The sequence below is a fragment of the Onychostoma macrolepis genome, chromosome 19 (genome assembly GCF_012432095.1).
Source record: "Onychostoma macrolepis isolate SWU-2019 chromosome 19, ASM1243209v1, whole genome shotgun sequence".
Taxonomy (NCBI): domain Eukaryota; kingdom Metazoa; phylum Chordata; class Actinopteri; order Cypriniformes; family Cyprinidae; genus Onychostoma; species Onychostoma macrolepis.
The window spans coordinates 17,215,131-17,233,882 of NC_081173.1; the positions used below are offsets into that span (position 1 = coordinate 17,215,131).

Below are 18,752 nucleotides of genomic sequence, written 5' to 3' on the forward strand. Positions count from 1 at the left end.
GTTTGTTTCTCTCCAGGGCGACTACGGACTAAGCAGACTTTATCAACGGCATCTAGTGTGGGCAGCAGTCAGGTGGACTCGAGAGGCCGGACCAGATCAAAGATGGTGTCTCAGTCACAACGTAAGTACCTACACACAGTGTGTTCATACTCATTCTACGTATGCAGTGAAGAAGCACAAGTATTCTACATAAATATTATATACTATTCCTTACACGTTTTGCTCATGTACCACACCATAAACACACTATATTAACATAACGCCACACTCATGTAAATTTAATAGTCTGTAAATGTCTGTAAGTGCATTGTATTGACTGCAAACTCCAAGAAATGATCCATACACAAATTTTATACAAAGTTATTCCTAATATGCATTCCTATTATGCATTTCTACATTTATTTGAAATGGAAATCTTTTGTAACAATATAAATATTTTTATATCAATTTAATGCACCCTTGATTAAATAAAAGTATTAATTTTTTTAGGAAAAAGACTCAATGCTATTTTTCTACACATGGCAAGCGTACAGTGAAACAGTCTTCACACCATGTGCTCTAACACACATTGTCAACTGCATGTGTGTGTGTGTGTGTACGTAAAAGATTATCAGGAGTCATCCTGCTCTAAGGATGTAACCCACAGCTCCTCCAACTGTTTCTGTGCCTCTAGGTTCCGACGATTCTGATTGCACGCCAGGTACCCTCGTCTGACATGTGGGCGAGTGTGTTTAGTTCATGCAAACGTGTGTGAGAGCGTTTGTGAGCGAGCAAGCGTTTTATGTCTTGAGTGGCCTGCATGCTGTGTGGTCTTCACTTGGGTGTGACGGTATCAGTCCATTTCTGCCTGCAGGCGTGTAGAAACAAACTCTCAGACACATCAGTTTAGCGGTGAATGGGCAGCCTGGGCTGCTGAAACATAATGAGAGTATTGATGGAACTAAAGCAGCGGCAAACACAACCATGACGTTTTTCATCTTTTGTGTGCCTTCATGGTGATGTTGTGGAGTCACGTCAGTTGCAATGCTGTTGCAGGGCTTTTTGAATCTATGTGCGCGTCTCATACTGATGTTTTCATTTGCAGGCTGATGGTTTTATTCATTTGTACGGTGTGTCAAAACAACACATTGACTGCATGTTTTTCCCCATAATGCATTTGTATTCGTTTAATATGCTGTTCCTCCTCCCACCCAATGGGTCTCTTGGACCCGCCCCGCTCCCTAATCCTCCCCTCTCATTGGCTCAGGATCACAGTCTGCTACCCCTGTTGGTGGTAAGATTTTCAACATATTTCACCTGTCACTCATTCACTTAGTCCAGTCACTCCCATCCTGTGGGCCTCCAACCTCTAGTCTTACGTCTTCCCTTGTCCTGGTTCATGGGGGGGGGGGGAAACATGGGTTTTCCCATCAGCCCCCACTTTCTTCACTGCATGGAGGGTGTGTTGCTTGGATCACTTTGGATGGTGTTTTTTATTTTTTTTTAATTATTTTTTTTCTCTCTCTTCAAACCTGTGAATAATTTGTTAAACCTCACTTTAATGCTGGGCGGTATGACGGTATATATTAATTGTTTAATAGATTCTGCTTCTACTATGTACTATGCTACACGATTCCTGTATATATGTGGCGCAATTTTAAAAACTTCGGTGTTATGTAATGAAGCTCTTTCGGTACTTGCATCTTTCAAGGCAATAAAGTAAGATGTTCCTTTCACATTGAAAGCATTTAAGCCACTAAATTAGCCAAAAAAATAGATAATTGTGTTACGATTTAAAATGTATTTGCTTGAATTTTCAGCAAAAATAATTATTGTGAGGAGTGTATTATTACCATGACACAAGATTTTGGTCATATCGCCCACACCTACTTCATGTCACTGAGTAGGGAACTGGTGTGTCAGTGCAGTGTGAGCATGTTCATTTGTGTTTGTGTAGAGTTTGTAGTCATAGAAACATTTTCACTTGTTCGCTAGGGAAACCTCATTCTTCCCTTTTTGTCTCGGACACAATCAGAATCACAGCACTAGCACTTCTATGTCAAACTGTAATCTATGTCAGTGATTGTTATTGTAATGTAAATTATGACTGTCTGGATAAACAGCAAATGTCAGCATAGCTATGATGATTAGTTCATTGGTGACGTTTATGTTTGGCGTTAGTGGACAGTCTGTATTTTGTGTTATTTGTTATATATATATATATATATTTTTTTTTTTTTTTAATTTATTTAATGTTGTTTGTGTTAATGTGTGCATATAAAAGCATTTATCGGTAGGAAGATGTACATTTTCAATGGTTTTTCAGGCTCACAAAACTTGCATTTGTTTTCTGTATATTTACAGCGGGTTCTCGCTCAGGTTCCCAGGCCGGGTTTTGACCAGCACAGCTCTGAGCACACTCAGTACAGGAGCTCAGCGTGTGAGCGCAGCTCCGGGCTCCCACCGTCGCAGCCGGATCCCACGCAGTCAAGGCTGCAGTCGAGACTCCAGCCCCACGCGCCTCTCTGTTGGTAAGCACTGGCTTCTATCTGTGGTCTTTTATCTTGATGATCTCCTCAGTTATGTTTTTTTCTCTGATGAATAAAATACTTTTTTTTTATCAATGAGTGTCCATTGAATCTGTTGGGGCATAAGTTGCAAAAGTGTTGCAATTGCACATTGGCTGTGAGACTTCAGTAGGCCTTCACATAAACAGGCGATAATATTCTTACCAAAACTTAAATATTTTCTTTCAATCAAAGCTCCTTCAAACATCAGCCACATCTACAATGGATCAAAAGGAGGTATGTTGGTGTTTTTTTTTTTTTTCCTTGATCTTCGCCAGTCATCCCATAATGATAATCCATCTGCCTGTCTGAGCTGGGGCTGTCATCCTAATGGTGTTTCATGCTGGAGGTTGTGCTGTTGCGTGTAACATGCTGCTTTGGGAAAGCAGAACATGCCGTCATATTAACCTGCTGGGTCTTCCCTTGTCTGCTGTGATGTTAAACCCCACAGCTTGGTGCTGCTTTTTGCAAAGTGAATGAATGAAGTCCATCTCATGAATGCAGATGAACGTTGAACATTGCTTAAGACACAGGAAATAAAAGCAAAGATTCTGACCTTCCACCTCCCATTTATTAGCATTGACCCTGTAATTCTTAACCTTCTAATTGTTCTTCCCCTGTCACTAAATGTCTGCTCTTTTCTTATCAATTCCTTTAATGTGGAATTTGTGCATGGACTCTAGAAATTAGAACAGATGTCAATGTTTTGTTGTTTGTCTTCCTTTTTCTGTGAGGCTCCTCGGGGCTCTGTATTGGGCCCTTTTTTCCTCAAAAAGTTAATAACTCTATTGTAGTTTCAGTGCTTAGAAAAACTTTATGCAATTGTTACAGCTTTTCTTTCTCTGTTGCTCCTACCTTGCCTGTCTGTTATACCTTTCAATGTCTCTGTTCTTCTTTATCTGTTTTTTCTCTCTGCTCTTGTCTTGATATGTTTTCTTGGGGGTGGGTCAGCGAGGGGTAGTCGTATACCACGGCCTAGTGTGAGTCAGGGCTGCAGTCGTGAGGCCAGCCGAGAGAGCAGCAGAGACACCAGCCCTGTGCGCTCCTTCACGCCGCTCGGTGAGTAACCACGGCAACCATTTCATCTATCAGGACCAATCAGCTTCAATTCAGCAGGGGCCCAAAATGATTAGACAAAATCATGCCATGCTGAAAAATTATACGCGTCTTCGCTCACTTCATTTGAAACTGGAAGTCAAGTTTTTGCGCATTTTGCTCTTTGCTCGACTCAGTTTGCTTCAGCATTTTTGCAGCTACCAAACAGGAATGTTTGTACAGTGATGCACAGCACTGCAAGCACATTCACATTGAATTACAAATATTTTTGAGGTTGAAAATCCCACACATGGTTCAGCTTAGTCAGGAGGCAGTTTTCTCCTGGCCTTTTTTTTTTTTTTTTTTTGCGTCATCTTACATAGTAAACATTGCTAATGGATGCTGACACAAGCTTCATCTGAGGTCCTTAAATACAGCACACCAGAGAAAAATTATGTAAAACCATAGACAGGAAATATTAGGAATAACCCTAATAGTCGTCAGTTTTCTTAATACACATTACTCATCAGTATCTACCCTACATTTTTTTTTTTTTTTTTTTTTGTCTTGTTCAATATCCTGTTTTGCACAGAAATGTCATTTCTGGAAGGAAGAAAAATTGTTTGTGAATGCCATTCCTTGATGACTGTATATATGTACATAATGTGCAAAAGCCGCCTTATAAGTATTTTATTAAATTAAGCCTGGAGCCCTCAGTGTGCCAAAAAAGTGCAACACATTTTTCTTTTTTCTTTTTGAGAAATAATCAACATTTTCATTCAAGTTTGCTTTGAGAGGCACGAACTTCAAAGTGGAATGAGGATAATAAAATTTAAGATCGAGAGTATTTTTGAAGTTGGGTAATTCAGAAGAACTTTTTTTGAGGGGTGCCCAAGTGTGAAAATATTCCTGGTGTTGTGCAGAACACAAGCAGAACTGGACTAATACCCTTGAGCGTTGACACTTGAAGTGTGTGAAATGTGTGTCACAGCGGGGCATGTGTGGTTGGTGATGGCACATTCTCACATTACTGCTAATTGGGAGTTTCTCTGGTGAGCTCTAACACTGGCCTGGTTATTTACGCGTGTGTGTGCTTGTTTGCATTCTTGTGTGTGTGTTGCAGCATCCCGGCATTATTCTCGCTCAACTGGTGCTCTTCATGCCCCAGATGCCTTCGGGGCAGCAGGTGAACCGTCACCCCAGCCTGCACAGGACTCTTTCAATTTTTTTTTTAAGTCACTGTCAGTTTTTTAATTGTAGTTTTTCATCTCATTCTTCTGCTTCTTTCAGTTTAACCTCCATCAGACCAGCATGCTTTAAGTTTAGTGTTCATAACAGCTGTTCCTCCCATTACATTGATAACAACCATATTCAAGTAGATTCGTGTGGAACATCCTTCACAATTACCTATCATTTTTTTCCTGAATTTAACCCAAGTTTTTTTTTGTGTGTGTACTTGTTTTTGATGTTGTTGTTGTTGTTGTTGTATGGGCATTTGTGGTTAATTTTCATTAGTGTTTTCAGTGATAATCATTTGTTTCTGGTTTTCTAGTGTCAATATCCATATTATTGGTGAATTATGTTTTAATAGATTTCTCAGTATTGATAAGATCACTGCATGCAGTTTTTTGTTTGGAAAAGTATTCGTGCATGGATGTGTAAAATGTGTGATGTGTGTTGTAGGTTCTGGGTTGGGTATGTCTCAGTCCAGTCGTCTCTCATCCTCAGTTAGTGCCATGAGAGTGCTGAACACAGGATCGGATGTGGAGGAAGCGCTGGCTGATGCTCTGGTAAAAACAAATACAGACACATACGAGAACTCTGCTTACACCCTACTGACACACAAGTTTACATACCCTCTTTTATCAGACAATTACATACCCAGAATCTGATGTTTAGCAGTTTTAAAATTAGAAAACATTTGCTTTATTTATGTTTATACACCTTTTCAGATGTTTAAGGTCAGCAAGTTTTTTTTTTTGTTTTGTTTTGAAAGAAATAATTACTTTTATTCAGCAGGGATTAATCAAATTGGTCAGAAGTGACTGTAAAGACTTATGTTGTTGCACAACATTTCTATTTCAAATAATAATACAAAAAATGTCTCATGGTTTCCACAAAAACATTAAGCACCACAACAGTTTTAAACTGATAATAATAAATGTTTGAGCAGCAAATCAGCATGTTAGAAGGAATTCTGAAGGATTATGTCACTGAAGTTTACATTAATGGCTGCTGAAAATTCATATCAAATACATTATTTAAAAATATATTAAAATAGAAAATGATTATTTTAAACTGTAATAATTTTTCACATTAGCACTGTTTTTACTGTATTTGTGATCAGATAAATTCAGCCTTGGTGAGAATAAGAATACTATTAAAGACTAGTAAGTTATTAATATTAAATACTATTAAGAAGTATAAAAGATTAAAAAAATCCCACTGATCCCATAATTTTGTGTATAAAAAAAACAGCTGGTATGGATATTCCACTTTTGACATCACTATATTTATATGGGATTGGGATTTAATATTATGTAAGGATGTAAAAAGTGTGCATACCAGTTTTTTTTTTTTTTTTTAAGCTATAAACATCTTGCAGATTTTGCAAGGGTATGCAAACTTATAGGAAAAAACTGTACTCACAAAATTAACCTAACCAGTGTATTATGTGCTAAATGTCTGTCTTTAATTCATGCTTTAACCTTTGGCTTTATCAATGCTGCCAGCTATTAGGAGATATGCGGGGCAAGGTTAGTCTGTCTGGCTTCCTGTCTGTCTCTCTGCATTAAGATGACGTTAAATTTTTAAATTTTCAATCTTTCTTTTTTTTAAGTTGTCTCAGTGTTGACTTTATACCTAAAATGCTAATTTGGATGTCATTTTATGTTTTTCTAAGCAGAAGAAACCAGCTCGGCGGCGGTATGACACCTATGGGATGTACTCGGATGATGATGCAAATAGCGACGCCTCCAGCGCGTGTTCAGAGCGTTCGTACAGCTCCCGGAATGGTAGCATTCCAACGTATATGCGGCAGACTGAGGATGTGGCAGAAGTGCTCAATCGCTGTGCCTCTGCCAATTGGTCTGAGAGAAAAGAGGGGCTGATGGGATTGCAGGCGTTGTTAAAAAACCAACGAACTCTCAGGTAACCCATTCAAACTCAAAATAAGAATATGATTGTTTTTCATATTCCAGCTTTATTAAATTGGCTGATTCATGTTCAGTAAAAGTGTTTAATTTATTCTTTCTACCTGTTTCAGCCGTGTTGAGCTGAAGAGGTTGTGTGAAATTTTCACGAGGATGTTTGCAGACCCACACAGCAAGGTACCTTCGTTTGCCGTTTTCAAGCTCCAGAACACATTTATACTACACACACACACACACACACACACACACACACACACACACACACACACACATGCGCACACACTTCTGCAAGACATACACCAGCATGAACTCCTGCATCACACAAAACCGCTTGACTGTATCGGATTCTGCCTCACCCACAGCCCGTATTCTTGCCACAAACACACAGATCCACACTCTCAGGCATGTGCAGTGCACACTAACTCTGGGGTTGAAGACCGTGGCTAATCGCATGGTTTGTTTTGAGTGGATTTCTGATTTCAGACAGCTCGCTTTTTTAAACCACTGTAACGCCCGACGTCCAAACTTCCTCTGTAGCTTTCCTTCCTTTCTTGCTTGCACTCATGCATACACATACTGGGACTGTCACAATTCCCGAAAAAAATTTCATGCAAATCTCTGACCATTAAGAAGAACATGAGAAAATGAGAATGCTTAAAAGTTCAATATAGCCTTGTAGGATTTCAGTATAAGCGCTGATGTTTCAAGTGTCTTTTCTATATAAATTTAAATCATTCTTAAAAATTGTACTCATAAACTATTGGTTGAATTGACAGCCCAGTCCTACACGCACACAGACTAACCCGCGTTTGAGGTGTCTCTCTCTCTTCTGGAACGTCCTTCTGGCATTCTGTATCTTGTCGGGTAGGCCGTAGCTCCGCCCCATTCATCTTTGATTACTGGGCTCATGGCTCATGGCCCGCCCCTCTTTCTGATTTGCAGCGTGATCCCAGAGGCTTCGGCACGGCAGAATCCGGTATCAGTTCTGCCTCTTTTAAGGTACAGAAGTCATTCTCACACTCCTGTCCAACACAATCGCATTCTACAGCCACCCAAGTTTTTCTTCAGGGGTATGGTAAACACTGGATCCTTGTATGTGGATAACTAAAAGTGTAGATATTTAAAATCGCAAGATAAGCCTATGGATTTCATACCATATCTCCCCCCCCCTTTTTTTATTAGTATATAGTAGTCTTGTTTCAAAAGGGTGCCTTATTTTTCATTTCTAGTGTTTGAACTATTTCCTTAAAGGATTAGTTCACCCGAAAATGGAAATTCTGTCTTAATTTACTTACCCTCATGTTGTTCCAAATGCATACACTGTATAAAAAAATAAAAAATAAAAAGTTGCGCAAACTTAAGTTTAAGGCAACCAGCTTCAGCAGATTTTTGATTTCTCTCAACTTATTTTTTAGGAAATTTGTTGTATATACTTAAAAGAAGTTGAGAACTCAAATCTGCTGAAGCTGGTTGCCTTAAACTTAAGTTTGCGCAACTTTTTATTTTTTTTATTTTTTTTACAGTGCTGTAAAAAATCAAAAGTTGAGAGAACTTAAACGTTTAAGGCAACCAGTTTTAGCAGATTTTTGAGTTTTCTCAACTTGTTTTAAAACTTAAAAGTTGAGAGAACTCAAAAATCTCCTACAAAAATAAGTTGAGAGAAATCAAAAATCTGCTGAAGCTGGTTGCCTTAAACTTTTAAGTTTGCACAACTTTTCTTTTTTTTTTCTTCGGTGTACAGAATACAGACTTGAGTGGTTTAATCCAGGTCTTCTGAAGAGACATGATCACTGGAACCTCCTAATATATATAATAATGATAATATGATAATATATAGTAGGTGATGACGGAATTTTCATTTTAGGATGAATTAACCTTTTAATACAGTATCATAACATGTTTAAATGTTAAACTTAATTTTAATGTATTTTTATTTTTGTTGTTCCCAAAATGGTTCTGCAAATGGTTAGCATTTATCTTTTATATCTTTTTACGGACATTCACCAGTGTGTGTGTTTTTCTTTTCATGCCTTACCCTGTGGTGGAACTGTAGAGAGTAAGTGTGGTTCAATTCGTGCCAATGTTTTTTTTTTTTGTTTGTTTGTTTGTTTTTTGTTTTTTTTGGACTGCTTGTTTGTTTTTATGCAATGCCAGTATCCATAAACTGTGAGATGCTTCTCTAATAAATAGTTGGAAAGCATTTATTCAGTTTTTGGCTGTGTTTGGGACTGAGCATTAACAGTGCAATCCACTTTACTAATGTACTAATCAGTAACATAATAGGATGATGAAAATGTGACACCTAACAGATGACAAAGATGTTTTTGATCCTGCTATTAATCTGTGGCTTTGCTGTTAACTAATCAAGAATATCTAAAAAAAAAAAAAAAGTGTCTTTATTGTAAACATCAGTAGTTTGGATGTTTGATCTTTCACAATATTGGTTGTAATGTAACAATTAGCATGCAGTATTGTATTTGTTATTAAAGGGGCAAATCTTCTGAAATACCCAAGTAGGTAAATAACTAAGTAGTGCCTTTATCAAACTAAATGAACTGCAGGCTGAATCATAGTGTGCCATTTGGAAAAACTTTGATTTACCAAATATTGTTAACCAATTGATTTCTGCTTACTTTCAATATTTTATATTACTTCCTGACATCACTATTAATTATATAGAGGCCATCATGATGACAGTGTATCATTTGTGCTGTTCCGATTGACTTGACTTTTTTTTTTTATGAAAAGAGGGGTTTCTTTACTAACCGATACTGTTCAGTTGAAGTCAAATCAGAATTTATATCAAGTTTTTATATCTTGCATATCACAGTTTTGGGTGATGGCATTGGCACTGCTTAGACATTTTCCTACTGGGAGACGAAAACATTTGCACCATTAACTCTAACAAATCTACAACAAATGTCCTCTGACTGAGTGAGATGAGTGCTTGAATCAAAACTGATTATTTGCGGTCATGTGTTTTCGTTAATTTATTTTTATTGAATTAACTGCTGTTCTATATTTCTGATGTCTGTTTTGCTGATGGACGGTGTTTGTACAGGTGTTCAGCATGTTTTTGGAAACACTGGTGGACTTCATTGCGGTTCATAAGGAGGATCTTCAGGACTGGCTCTTTGTGTTACTAACACAACTGCTGAAGAAAATGGGAGCGGATCTGCTCGGCTCAGTACAAGCCAAAGTGCAGAAAGCCCTAGACGTCACAAGGTATGTTATGGAAAAACTGGAAGCCATTATTTCTGCCATACAGATTTCGGTGCTGGAGAATAGTTTATTAATTTCTTGTGTTTTTCTTCAGAGAATCTTTCCCGAATGATCTACAGTTCACTATTCTAATGAGATTCACAGTTGACCAAACACAGACACCCAACTTAAAGGTAAGTGCTTTTTTGGAGACTTTATCTTCTCACACTGTGTGGATGAGCGACTAGGCTTGATAGTGTCGTGCAAAATGCTGGTATCAGAGAATGTAAAGTAACATGGATTGCTGCTGCCAGGTCTTGGCTTAAGTGCTTGTTGATTTTCTACAGGATGTCTTGCACTGGTTCAGTGTACTCAGGTTGTTGTTATCCCTCCATAAAATCTCATGCAAGCCACAAGGACTTTGCCTTGCATAAGAATCTCCAACCTCTACTTCAGTGTTTCCTGCACCTCAGCTGAATCTGAAGAGCCACTGTTTTAGTTGTTGCATTGCTAATGCGTTTTCAAATTTGTGAATGAATAGTTCAATTGATACCATTTTACAATACAAAATATATATATATTTTTTTTTTGAAGGGTGCCTGTGTATTTTTTCATTATTTATATAGTATTATAGTATTTATTAATATTTTGAATTGGCTTTTATTTTTATATTTCCTCAGATTTGTTTTTTTGTCATTTTTATATATTTTTATATAGCGTCATCTTATTTTTTATTTCAGTTTTAGTTTTAATGCTTAAACTAACTTAATGCTTAAGCTAACTTGGTTTCAATTTAGTTGGCAAGGGAACAATGTTTTTAAGTATTTTTGTATTAATATTTTAAATTGCCATTTATTTTTTATCTTCAGTCATGTATTTTATTTATTAGTTTTTCTTTATGTACTTCAATTTTTTTATATTTTTTTATTTGAGTTATTTCAGTGCTTCAACTTAATTTATTTCAGTTAGATTCCAAGGCATTTTTTTAAAATTCCGTTTAGGTTTATTTTAATTACCAGCTTTATCAGCTTTATTTTAATTACCTGATTTTTAATAGTTTTAGTTCAAAATTACAACACTGTAGGTTGCTGAATTTACAATTTTAGATGACAGCAAAGGTAGTCTAAATGTAAAATGAAAGGAAATCAACATGAACAATTAAATATCCAGTGTAGGCCAGTATTGATTAAAAAAAAAAATATATATATATATATATAAATTACATATCTTATATTCAGAGTTTAATTAAAATTGTATTGTAACATAAAAAAATCTTGAAAAACATTTTAGTTGTTGTCTTCAGCTGCAACAATAAAATTCCTTAGGAAACACTTTCCTACACCAATCCCATAACCACATTTTCCATGTCCACACACGCAAAGACCCAACTTCCCTCTAACCAAACCATCTCCCCTTCATCTGCCTCACATTCAGCATCTTTTTTTAGCAGTATTACTTAATATCGCATCCTGTCCAGTTTTCCCTCCCTTTATCTGCGTGTCTGTCTGGGGCTTCCCTTCATTGATGTGCTCTCCCTCTCTCTCTCTGAAGCCGGGGAAAAGGCGCTGTTGCTGGTACGGGGGCGGGGCTATAGAATTGCTTCCCCTCAGAAAGCGACGGCATGTTTGCACACTGCAGGAAAATATCCAAATGTGGAACCAAGCAGTACAGGTCAGTGAGACTCAGGGGAAGCAATTCTGTAACGCGCAGCTCCCACAACTAGAATCCCTCAGCTGAGCTAGCTCAATTTAAATCCCGCCAAATCCAGTTTCAAAAGTAACCGACAGTTTACCTCTTCCACAGAAACTCACAGATACATCTGCAGATTTCAACCCATAATTCACAACTTGAGAACCCTGCCCATTGCATGCATGTTTATTTTGATAATGCTTTAGTGGCAAGTAAGTGCAGCTTTTTTCAATCTAGTCAACCCTACACTACCTTTTAAAAGTTTGGGGTCAGTAAGATTAAATTCAAATTAAATTGATCATTCATTTGATCAAAAGTGACAGTAAAGACATGTAATGTTACAAAGATTTCTATTTAAAATAAATGCTGTTCTTTTGAACTTTATATTCATCAAAGAACCTTAATATATCACAGTATCCACAAAAAATATTAAGCAGCATAACCGTTTTCAACATCACAATGAGATAATAAGAAATGTTTCTTGAGCACCAAATCAGCATATTCGAATGATTTCTGAAGGATCATGTGGCACTGAAGACTGGAGTAATGACTGCAGAAAATTCAGCTTTATTATCACAAAAATAAATACGTTTTAAAACCTGTTCAAACTGAAAACGGCTGTTTTAAATTGGAATAATATTTGACTGTTTTTACAATATTTTTGATTAAATAAAAGCAGCCTTGGTGAGCATAAGAGACTTCTTTTAAAAAATCTTTCTGACCCCAAAATTTTGAATAGCGTAGAAAACGTGTGGGGGAAAAGTGCTTTTTCTGGGCCGAGTTATTACCTTTAATTAGTCAAGTCTTGACAGAAGCAGGTTGTTTTATTGAAGGCATGATGTTCGAGAGAGAGAGGGACGTCACTGAAAGAGAGCAGGACACAACCCGCTGGCAACACACATACTCTTGAGACACAAGCTTTTTTGTCTTTGAAACGCTGTGCTGAACCCAATCACACCTGTCATGTTCACTCTAACTTCCCCCTGCTGTCTTGCTTCATTTCATGGATTTAAGAATAGCTGTGAACGTGTGACTTTGTGTGCTTGTTTGTAACTGATGGACTGCAGCGGTGATGGTGTTTTGATTCTGATTGTGGCAAAGTTTGATTGAAGGAGGGTTTGTGATTGAGGTAAAATGTTTGAAGTTTGAATGTTTCTGTTGAATGACATAATATGTCTTAGTTGAATTTGTTGCACAGTTGTAACATGAGGATAATGTTTCAGGTGAAGGTGGCCATTTTGAAGTACATAGAAACACTCACACTACAAATGGAGCCACAGGATTTTGTCAACTCGAGTGAAACCAGACTGGCAGTGTCACGTATTATTACATGGACCACCGAACCCAAGAGCTCCGACGTCAGAAAGGTATGAGATGAGACATGACATGAATTATATTTCCTGTGTTTTCAGCTTTATAATGTGAACTATAATGTGTTTATTTATATTATGTTTTAGATCTCTTCTGATGGTGTTGATTGATTTGAGGGTCTAATTATGTTCTTCATTTGTAGGCAGCACAGTCTGTGTTGATCTCGCTGTTCCAGCTGAACACACCAGAGTTCACAATGCTTCTAGCTGCACTGCCTAAAACCTTTCAGGATGGAGCCACCAAATTGTTGCAGAACCACCTACGGAACACAGGCAACACAGCCCAGGTGATAAACACGTTACTAATATGCACTGTAATCACCCAGAATTCTACATGGATCAGCCATAAACATGCTAGAATAGTGTGAAATATGATAGAAATATGATAGAGGTGATACTGTCCTGTAACTTTTTTTTAAATACTACTACTACTGTTATTATTATTATTATTATTATTATTATTATTATTATTATTATTATTATTATTATTGTTGTTGTGTAATCATATGGAATGGTGGGGGAAGTGGTGTGGTTCTTTAAATTTTTTTGTCAAACTGCAGTTTGGTGGTGCTCCAAAACTGATTTGAACTGATTTGCTAACTTACACTGAATAGCAGGAAAAATTCAGAACCTGTGTGAACCATGACTAATAACAAAAATCTGAATGGCTATTTGAAAATGTGTAAATACTGCTTGATTCCTTTCGTCTCTGTGGCAGTGTCAGAAAATGAAACCACTGCCCTTGTGTACCGCTGTATTTCCATAAGCGCCACCTACTGTCAGACAGTGAATTTGCATTTTCATTCATCCCATCTGCTTTGTACCGCATTGATCAGAACAGACAAATTACATGCAAAAATCAGACAAAATATTTGTGCCGAACATTCGTGTTGATGTGACTTCTAAACCACTTTTCTTTCAACACTAGAGGTCTTTGTACACTGAGTACACGTTTTGTTTTTTGTTTTTTAGCAATGTTGCATGGGCACTTTCCCATCTATCTGGATCATTTAGTTCAGTCGCGGGCACTGTGTCTTACCTGGTTGCCCGTTGATGGCAACATTGACTAAAGTTGCCCCGTTGTATCATCAGCCTAAGAAATTATTTTTTTCTCGCAGGCTCCAATGGGAAGCCCTCTCACCCGACACACTCCAAGATCACCAGCCAGTTGGTCGAGCCCTTTAACGTCCCCTACCAACACATCACAAAACACACCTTCACCAAGGTACACCACTGGGTCACAAACTACAAACATGGACATGCATTCATTTCACAAATGTTGTAATTTGAGTTTGCTCAGCATTCTCCATAACTAATGTCCTTTGTCATTTTGTGTGTGTGCACAGTGCATTTGATTACGATACCGAGAACATGAACTCTGAGGAGATCTACAGCTCCTTGAGAGGAGTCAGTCAGGCCATCCAGAACTTTAGCGTCCGCAGCCAAGAGGACATGACGGAGCCACCGCGGAAAAGAGATGGAGATGGTGGAGAAGAGGTAAGAAAGACAAGTGTTGACAAAATAAATGAAAGCTAAATAGAAATTTAAAAAACTAATAAAAATGACAAAAACGCATAACAATTACTAAAACTTTAAAATGAAAACTGAATATATCAAAATAAAAGCTATTTCTAAATATATTAATTATTATCTTATTCCACACCGAATTCTACATGGATTACTCATAAACATGCTAGAATAGTGGAATGTGGTTAAAAAAAAGAAAAAAAAAGTGGTGAAATGGGGTAAAAAATTGGTAAAAGAGATAGGAAACCATTCATAAAGTTAAGCACAAATTAAAATGATTTTTGAATTTTCACCATTGAGATTGACCAATTAGAATGAATTATTTCAGAGAGCCGTGTAATAAGGCTGTAACACTGTGTTGAATTATAGCGTGGATGTGTCTCTGTGCAGGGTGGTGATCAGCCCACAGACTCTGGTCGGACAGCGCTGGATAACAAGACCTCTCTGCTAAATACTATGCCACTCCTCTCCTCGAGTCCCCGCCCAACAAGGGAATACCAGCCAGTCAGCTACTCTGACTCCTCCTTCACCTCCTCCCCTTTCAATAAAAGTATGAAAGATGCAGACCAAGATGCTGAGTCCCTCACCGATGGTAAACCACTTCCATAGCTATTTGTAGCTGCTTTGTGAAGTGTGTACATGTAAGCACATGTGTGGGTCTGACTTCCTTTCTGCTGGTGGTGTTACAGACAGTGGTGTGGACCAGTCTGAGGTGGTTGCTGAGCTCCTGAAGGAGCTGTCGAATCACAGCGAGCGGGTTGAAGAGAGGAAAGCCGCGCTGTGTGAGCTAATGCGGCTGATCAGAGAAACGCAACTGCATGTTTGGGACGAGCACTTCAAAACCATCCTCCTGCTGCTCCTAGAAACGCTCGGGGATGGAGAGGTGCATGCAAACACACACTCACTGCTGTAAACGCACTCTAATCTGAATCATGAGGACAACCAAATGCATCTTATTTACTTGCTGATCTTTATTTTTCTCTCTCAGCATGTAATTCGGGCATTAGCACTGCGGGTGTTGAAGGAGATCCTAAACCGGCAGCCGTGGCGCTTTAAAAACTATGCGGAACTCACAATTATGAAAACCCTGGAAGCACATAAAGACCCACACAAAGAGGTCCAGGCTCCTTAACACACACATGAAGCATGTTAGACCGACAGCTCAGACCGAGGCGCAAATCTAAACCTAAACACAAAATGTCCTTTTGCCTCTATATCAGGTGGTACGGGCTGCAGAAGAGGCAGCGTCTATGTTGGCGACCTCAATAAGTCCTGATCAGTGTATTAAGGTGTTGTGCCCCATCATCCAGTCGGCTGATTACCCCATCAACCTAGCTGCCATCAAGATGCTCACCAAAGTCATTGACCGGCTGCCCAAAGAGGGTCTCATTCAAATGCTCCCTGAGATCGTCCCTGGGCTCATTCAGGTAAATACTGTATTTTATATACACTAGGTTTGAGGTCATTAAGGCTTATTTTTGAAGAAGAAATTAATACTGTTATTCAGCAAGGATGCATTTAATTGATCAAAAGTTAAAGACAATCGTAATGTTACAAAAGATTTCTATTTCAAATAAATACTGTTCTTTTTCATTTTCTATTCATTAAAGAATCCTGAAAATCATGGTTAAATATGAAGCGGGACAACTGTTTTCAACACATAATAATAATAATAATAATAATAAATGTTTCACGAGCAGCAAATCAGCATATTGGAATGAATTCTAAATGATCATGTGACTCAAGACTGGAGTAATGATGCTGAAAATTCAGCTTTGCCATCACCTGAATAAATTACATTTTAAAATATAATAAAATAGAAACCAGTTATTTGAAATTGTAGTATTTCACAATATTACAGTTTTGTTTTTATTTTTGATTAATAAATGCAGCCTTGGTGAGCATAAGAGACTTTTTATTAACACATTTTACCGACCTCAAGCTTTTTAATGCTAGTGCATATATGGGTAGGGAAGCAAGAACAGTGTCTAATAACCAAACACTGGAATTTAATTATGTATGATTTCATTAATGGTTCTTGCGTGTGTGTTCTTTTGTTGCTACGGATGGAATATTGTTCTAAAATACTGAGTTTCCTGCAGTTCTTACTGCGCTACCTTGTAAAACAGACAGCATAATCAGTGTTTGATTACAGAACAAATGATTTTTTGCACTGGTTCATTTTACTGAATCAAAAAGTACAGCACAACTAATGTTTCCTTTTAGTGTGATAGAGTCCGTTTTTGTCATTTGAACACAGCTTTCAACTGTGAGACTAAAAGGGATCATTCACCCAAAATTCTGTCATCATTTATTGCTTTTCCTCTGTGGAACATACATTTTGAGTGACACAGTGGAAGTCAGTGGTCACCAAAAACTGTTTGGTTGCCAACATTCTACAGAAAACCTTCTTTTGTGGTCTGTTAAAAAAAGATTTTAGGTTTTGAACGACATGACAGAATTGTCATTTCTGGGTGAACTAACTCTTTAAAATCAGTGTACTTTACCATTAAGAAATCAGACATTTTTAAGGAACTCTGAACCGGAATTGTTAATTTATTCACTATTCCCATTCCTAATTATTTAGCTAAATATTTTCAGCGTTATAAAGATCCAGTTAATGACTTTCCATTCTTCTGCTGAATGGTATGTCAGGACACAGATTATCTGTTCTAGATGCTGTAGAACATACTATCAAATTTGGATAGTTGACTTTGTACATTATTTAACCCCGTTGACACCCCCTAGTGGACATATTTAAGAACAAACAAAATACACTGACTTAACCTAATATTAACCATCTTTGTAAGGTTATAAGCTCTTGGCTATGATGGTCCCTGCTTGTTTTGATGATCTTTTGCTCTCCTATGCAGGGTTATGATAACTCTGAGAGCAGTGTACGAAAGGCGTGTGTATTTTGCCTTGTGGCCATCTATGCTGTCATCGGAGAGGATTTGAAACCACACCTCAGCCAGCTGTCTGGCAGCAAGGTGAGCCGTTTCCTCTTGTAAAATCCAACCCCTTTTCCGCCTTACTCTTATTGTCTCTCGGTTTTATATTTCAAAACATCTATAACATGTACATCCTCTCTCTTTTCCCAGCTGAAACTGTTGAATTTGTACATAAAGCGAGCTCAGAGCGGCTCCAGTGGAAGTGACCAGTCTTCAGATTTGGGAGGGCAGGGCCTGTAGCCGTGCCGCCACCATTCAGAACTACAGCACTCTCTTAGTGCAGGGGGACCCTAGCTGGCTTTTTAACTCACATGCATACACAAACAAACACCTACACACGCTTGCCTACAGATACACAAAGCCGCATGCACCTACACTGCTGGACACCCTCCTCCGGCCCCACAAAACCTTCCAGTGGGATATGCGTCGAGGAGCGGCGTCAGACTGAAACTCTTCCTCCAAACTAGGATCACCATCACTCCGTGTGCATGTCCGAGAAACCGCTATCTGTGACACAGTTGGTGGACTGCTGATGTAGTTTTGTTGCCTTGTCAGTGAGAAGATCGTGTGTGTGTGTGTGTGTGTGTGTGTGTGTGTGTGTGTGTGTGTGTGTGTGTGTGTGTCAGACGGGGAGGGCGGAAACCCAGCAGAAAGAGGGGGGTGTCGTGGGTGTCATTTTGTGCAACATGGAAATTGTTTCTTTTTATCAAAGAGCTTTTGAGAAACTCAGATTTTTAAGATGAAGTTCAAAACTTCTTGGTCTGAGCGACGTGTCATTAACTCACTATCGATTATTATTAACAGTCGTATCAGTTCATAACAGTGAGCGGTTGGTCCAGCTTGCTCTATTAAAAGACATACTTTGCTTGGCTTTATGCATGTCATGAATAAATCTGAAACTTTTTATCTGGTTGCGTACATGGCTTAACGGGCCACGCGTCAGTTGCCCCGCACACCCAAGATTCTCATCACAGCAAGGCCACATGTAATACCACACCACATAGGCAATATGTATCTATATATACCATAACAAAGGATTATTCAAGAAGATCTTGTGATGTCCTGAGGGCGTGTGGATTCTTTTACGTAGCATAGCGTCATTCTTCTCTGATGGGGAAATTTGTAGAAATGTATTTACTCATCTAAATGCCGCGACTGTCTTGTCACTTCTTTCCTGTAGTGTCGGTCTTTTTCCCCCGGGAGGAAGTTCTCTTTCTTCCCACTGCATTTCTAGAACTGTGCTAACGATGAAATTAAAATAAAGAAAATGTACAGTAATGA

General features: G+C 38.2%; 1 protein-coding gene across 1 annotated transcript in view; it reads left to right on the top strand.

The window, feature by feature from the left end:
- The window catches only part of clasp2 (cytoplasmic linker associated protein 2), a 48,128-nt gene extending 29,376 nt beyond the window's left edge, over window positions 1-18,752 (top strand). Inside the window, 23 exon segments of the mRNA XM_058752754.1 lie at window positions 17-121; window positions 674-700; window positions 2,344-2,358; window positions 2,361-2,510; window positions 2,742-2,783; window positions 3,498-3,605; window positions 4,705-4,767; window positions 5,265-5,371; window positions 6,314-6,337; window positions 6,487-6,731; window positions 6,847-6,910; window positions 9,795-9,958; window positions 10,050-10,128; window positions 12,847-12,990; window positions 13,137-13,280; window positions 14,112-14,218; window positions 14,340-14,490; window positions 14,911-15,112; window positions 15,210-15,403; window positions 15,509-15,637; window positions 15,741-15,947; window positions 17,394-17,510; window positions 17,622-18,752. Of these exon segments, the coding sequence (XP_058608737.1) occupies window positions 17-121; window positions 674-700; window positions 2,344-2,358; window positions 2,361-2,510; window positions 2,742-2,783; window positions 3,498-3,605; window positions 4,705-4,767; window positions 5,265-5,371; window positions 6,314-6,337; window positions 6,487-6,731; window positions 6,847-6,910; window positions 9,795-9,958; window positions 10,050-10,128; window positions 12,847-12,990; window positions 13,137-13,280; window positions 14,112-14,218; window positions 14,340-14,490; window positions 14,911-15,112; window positions 15,210-15,403; window positions 15,509-15,637; window positions 15,741-15,947; window positions 17,394-17,510; window positions 17,622-17,711 (2,678 nt within the window). The 3' untranslated portion in view covers window positions 17,712-18,752.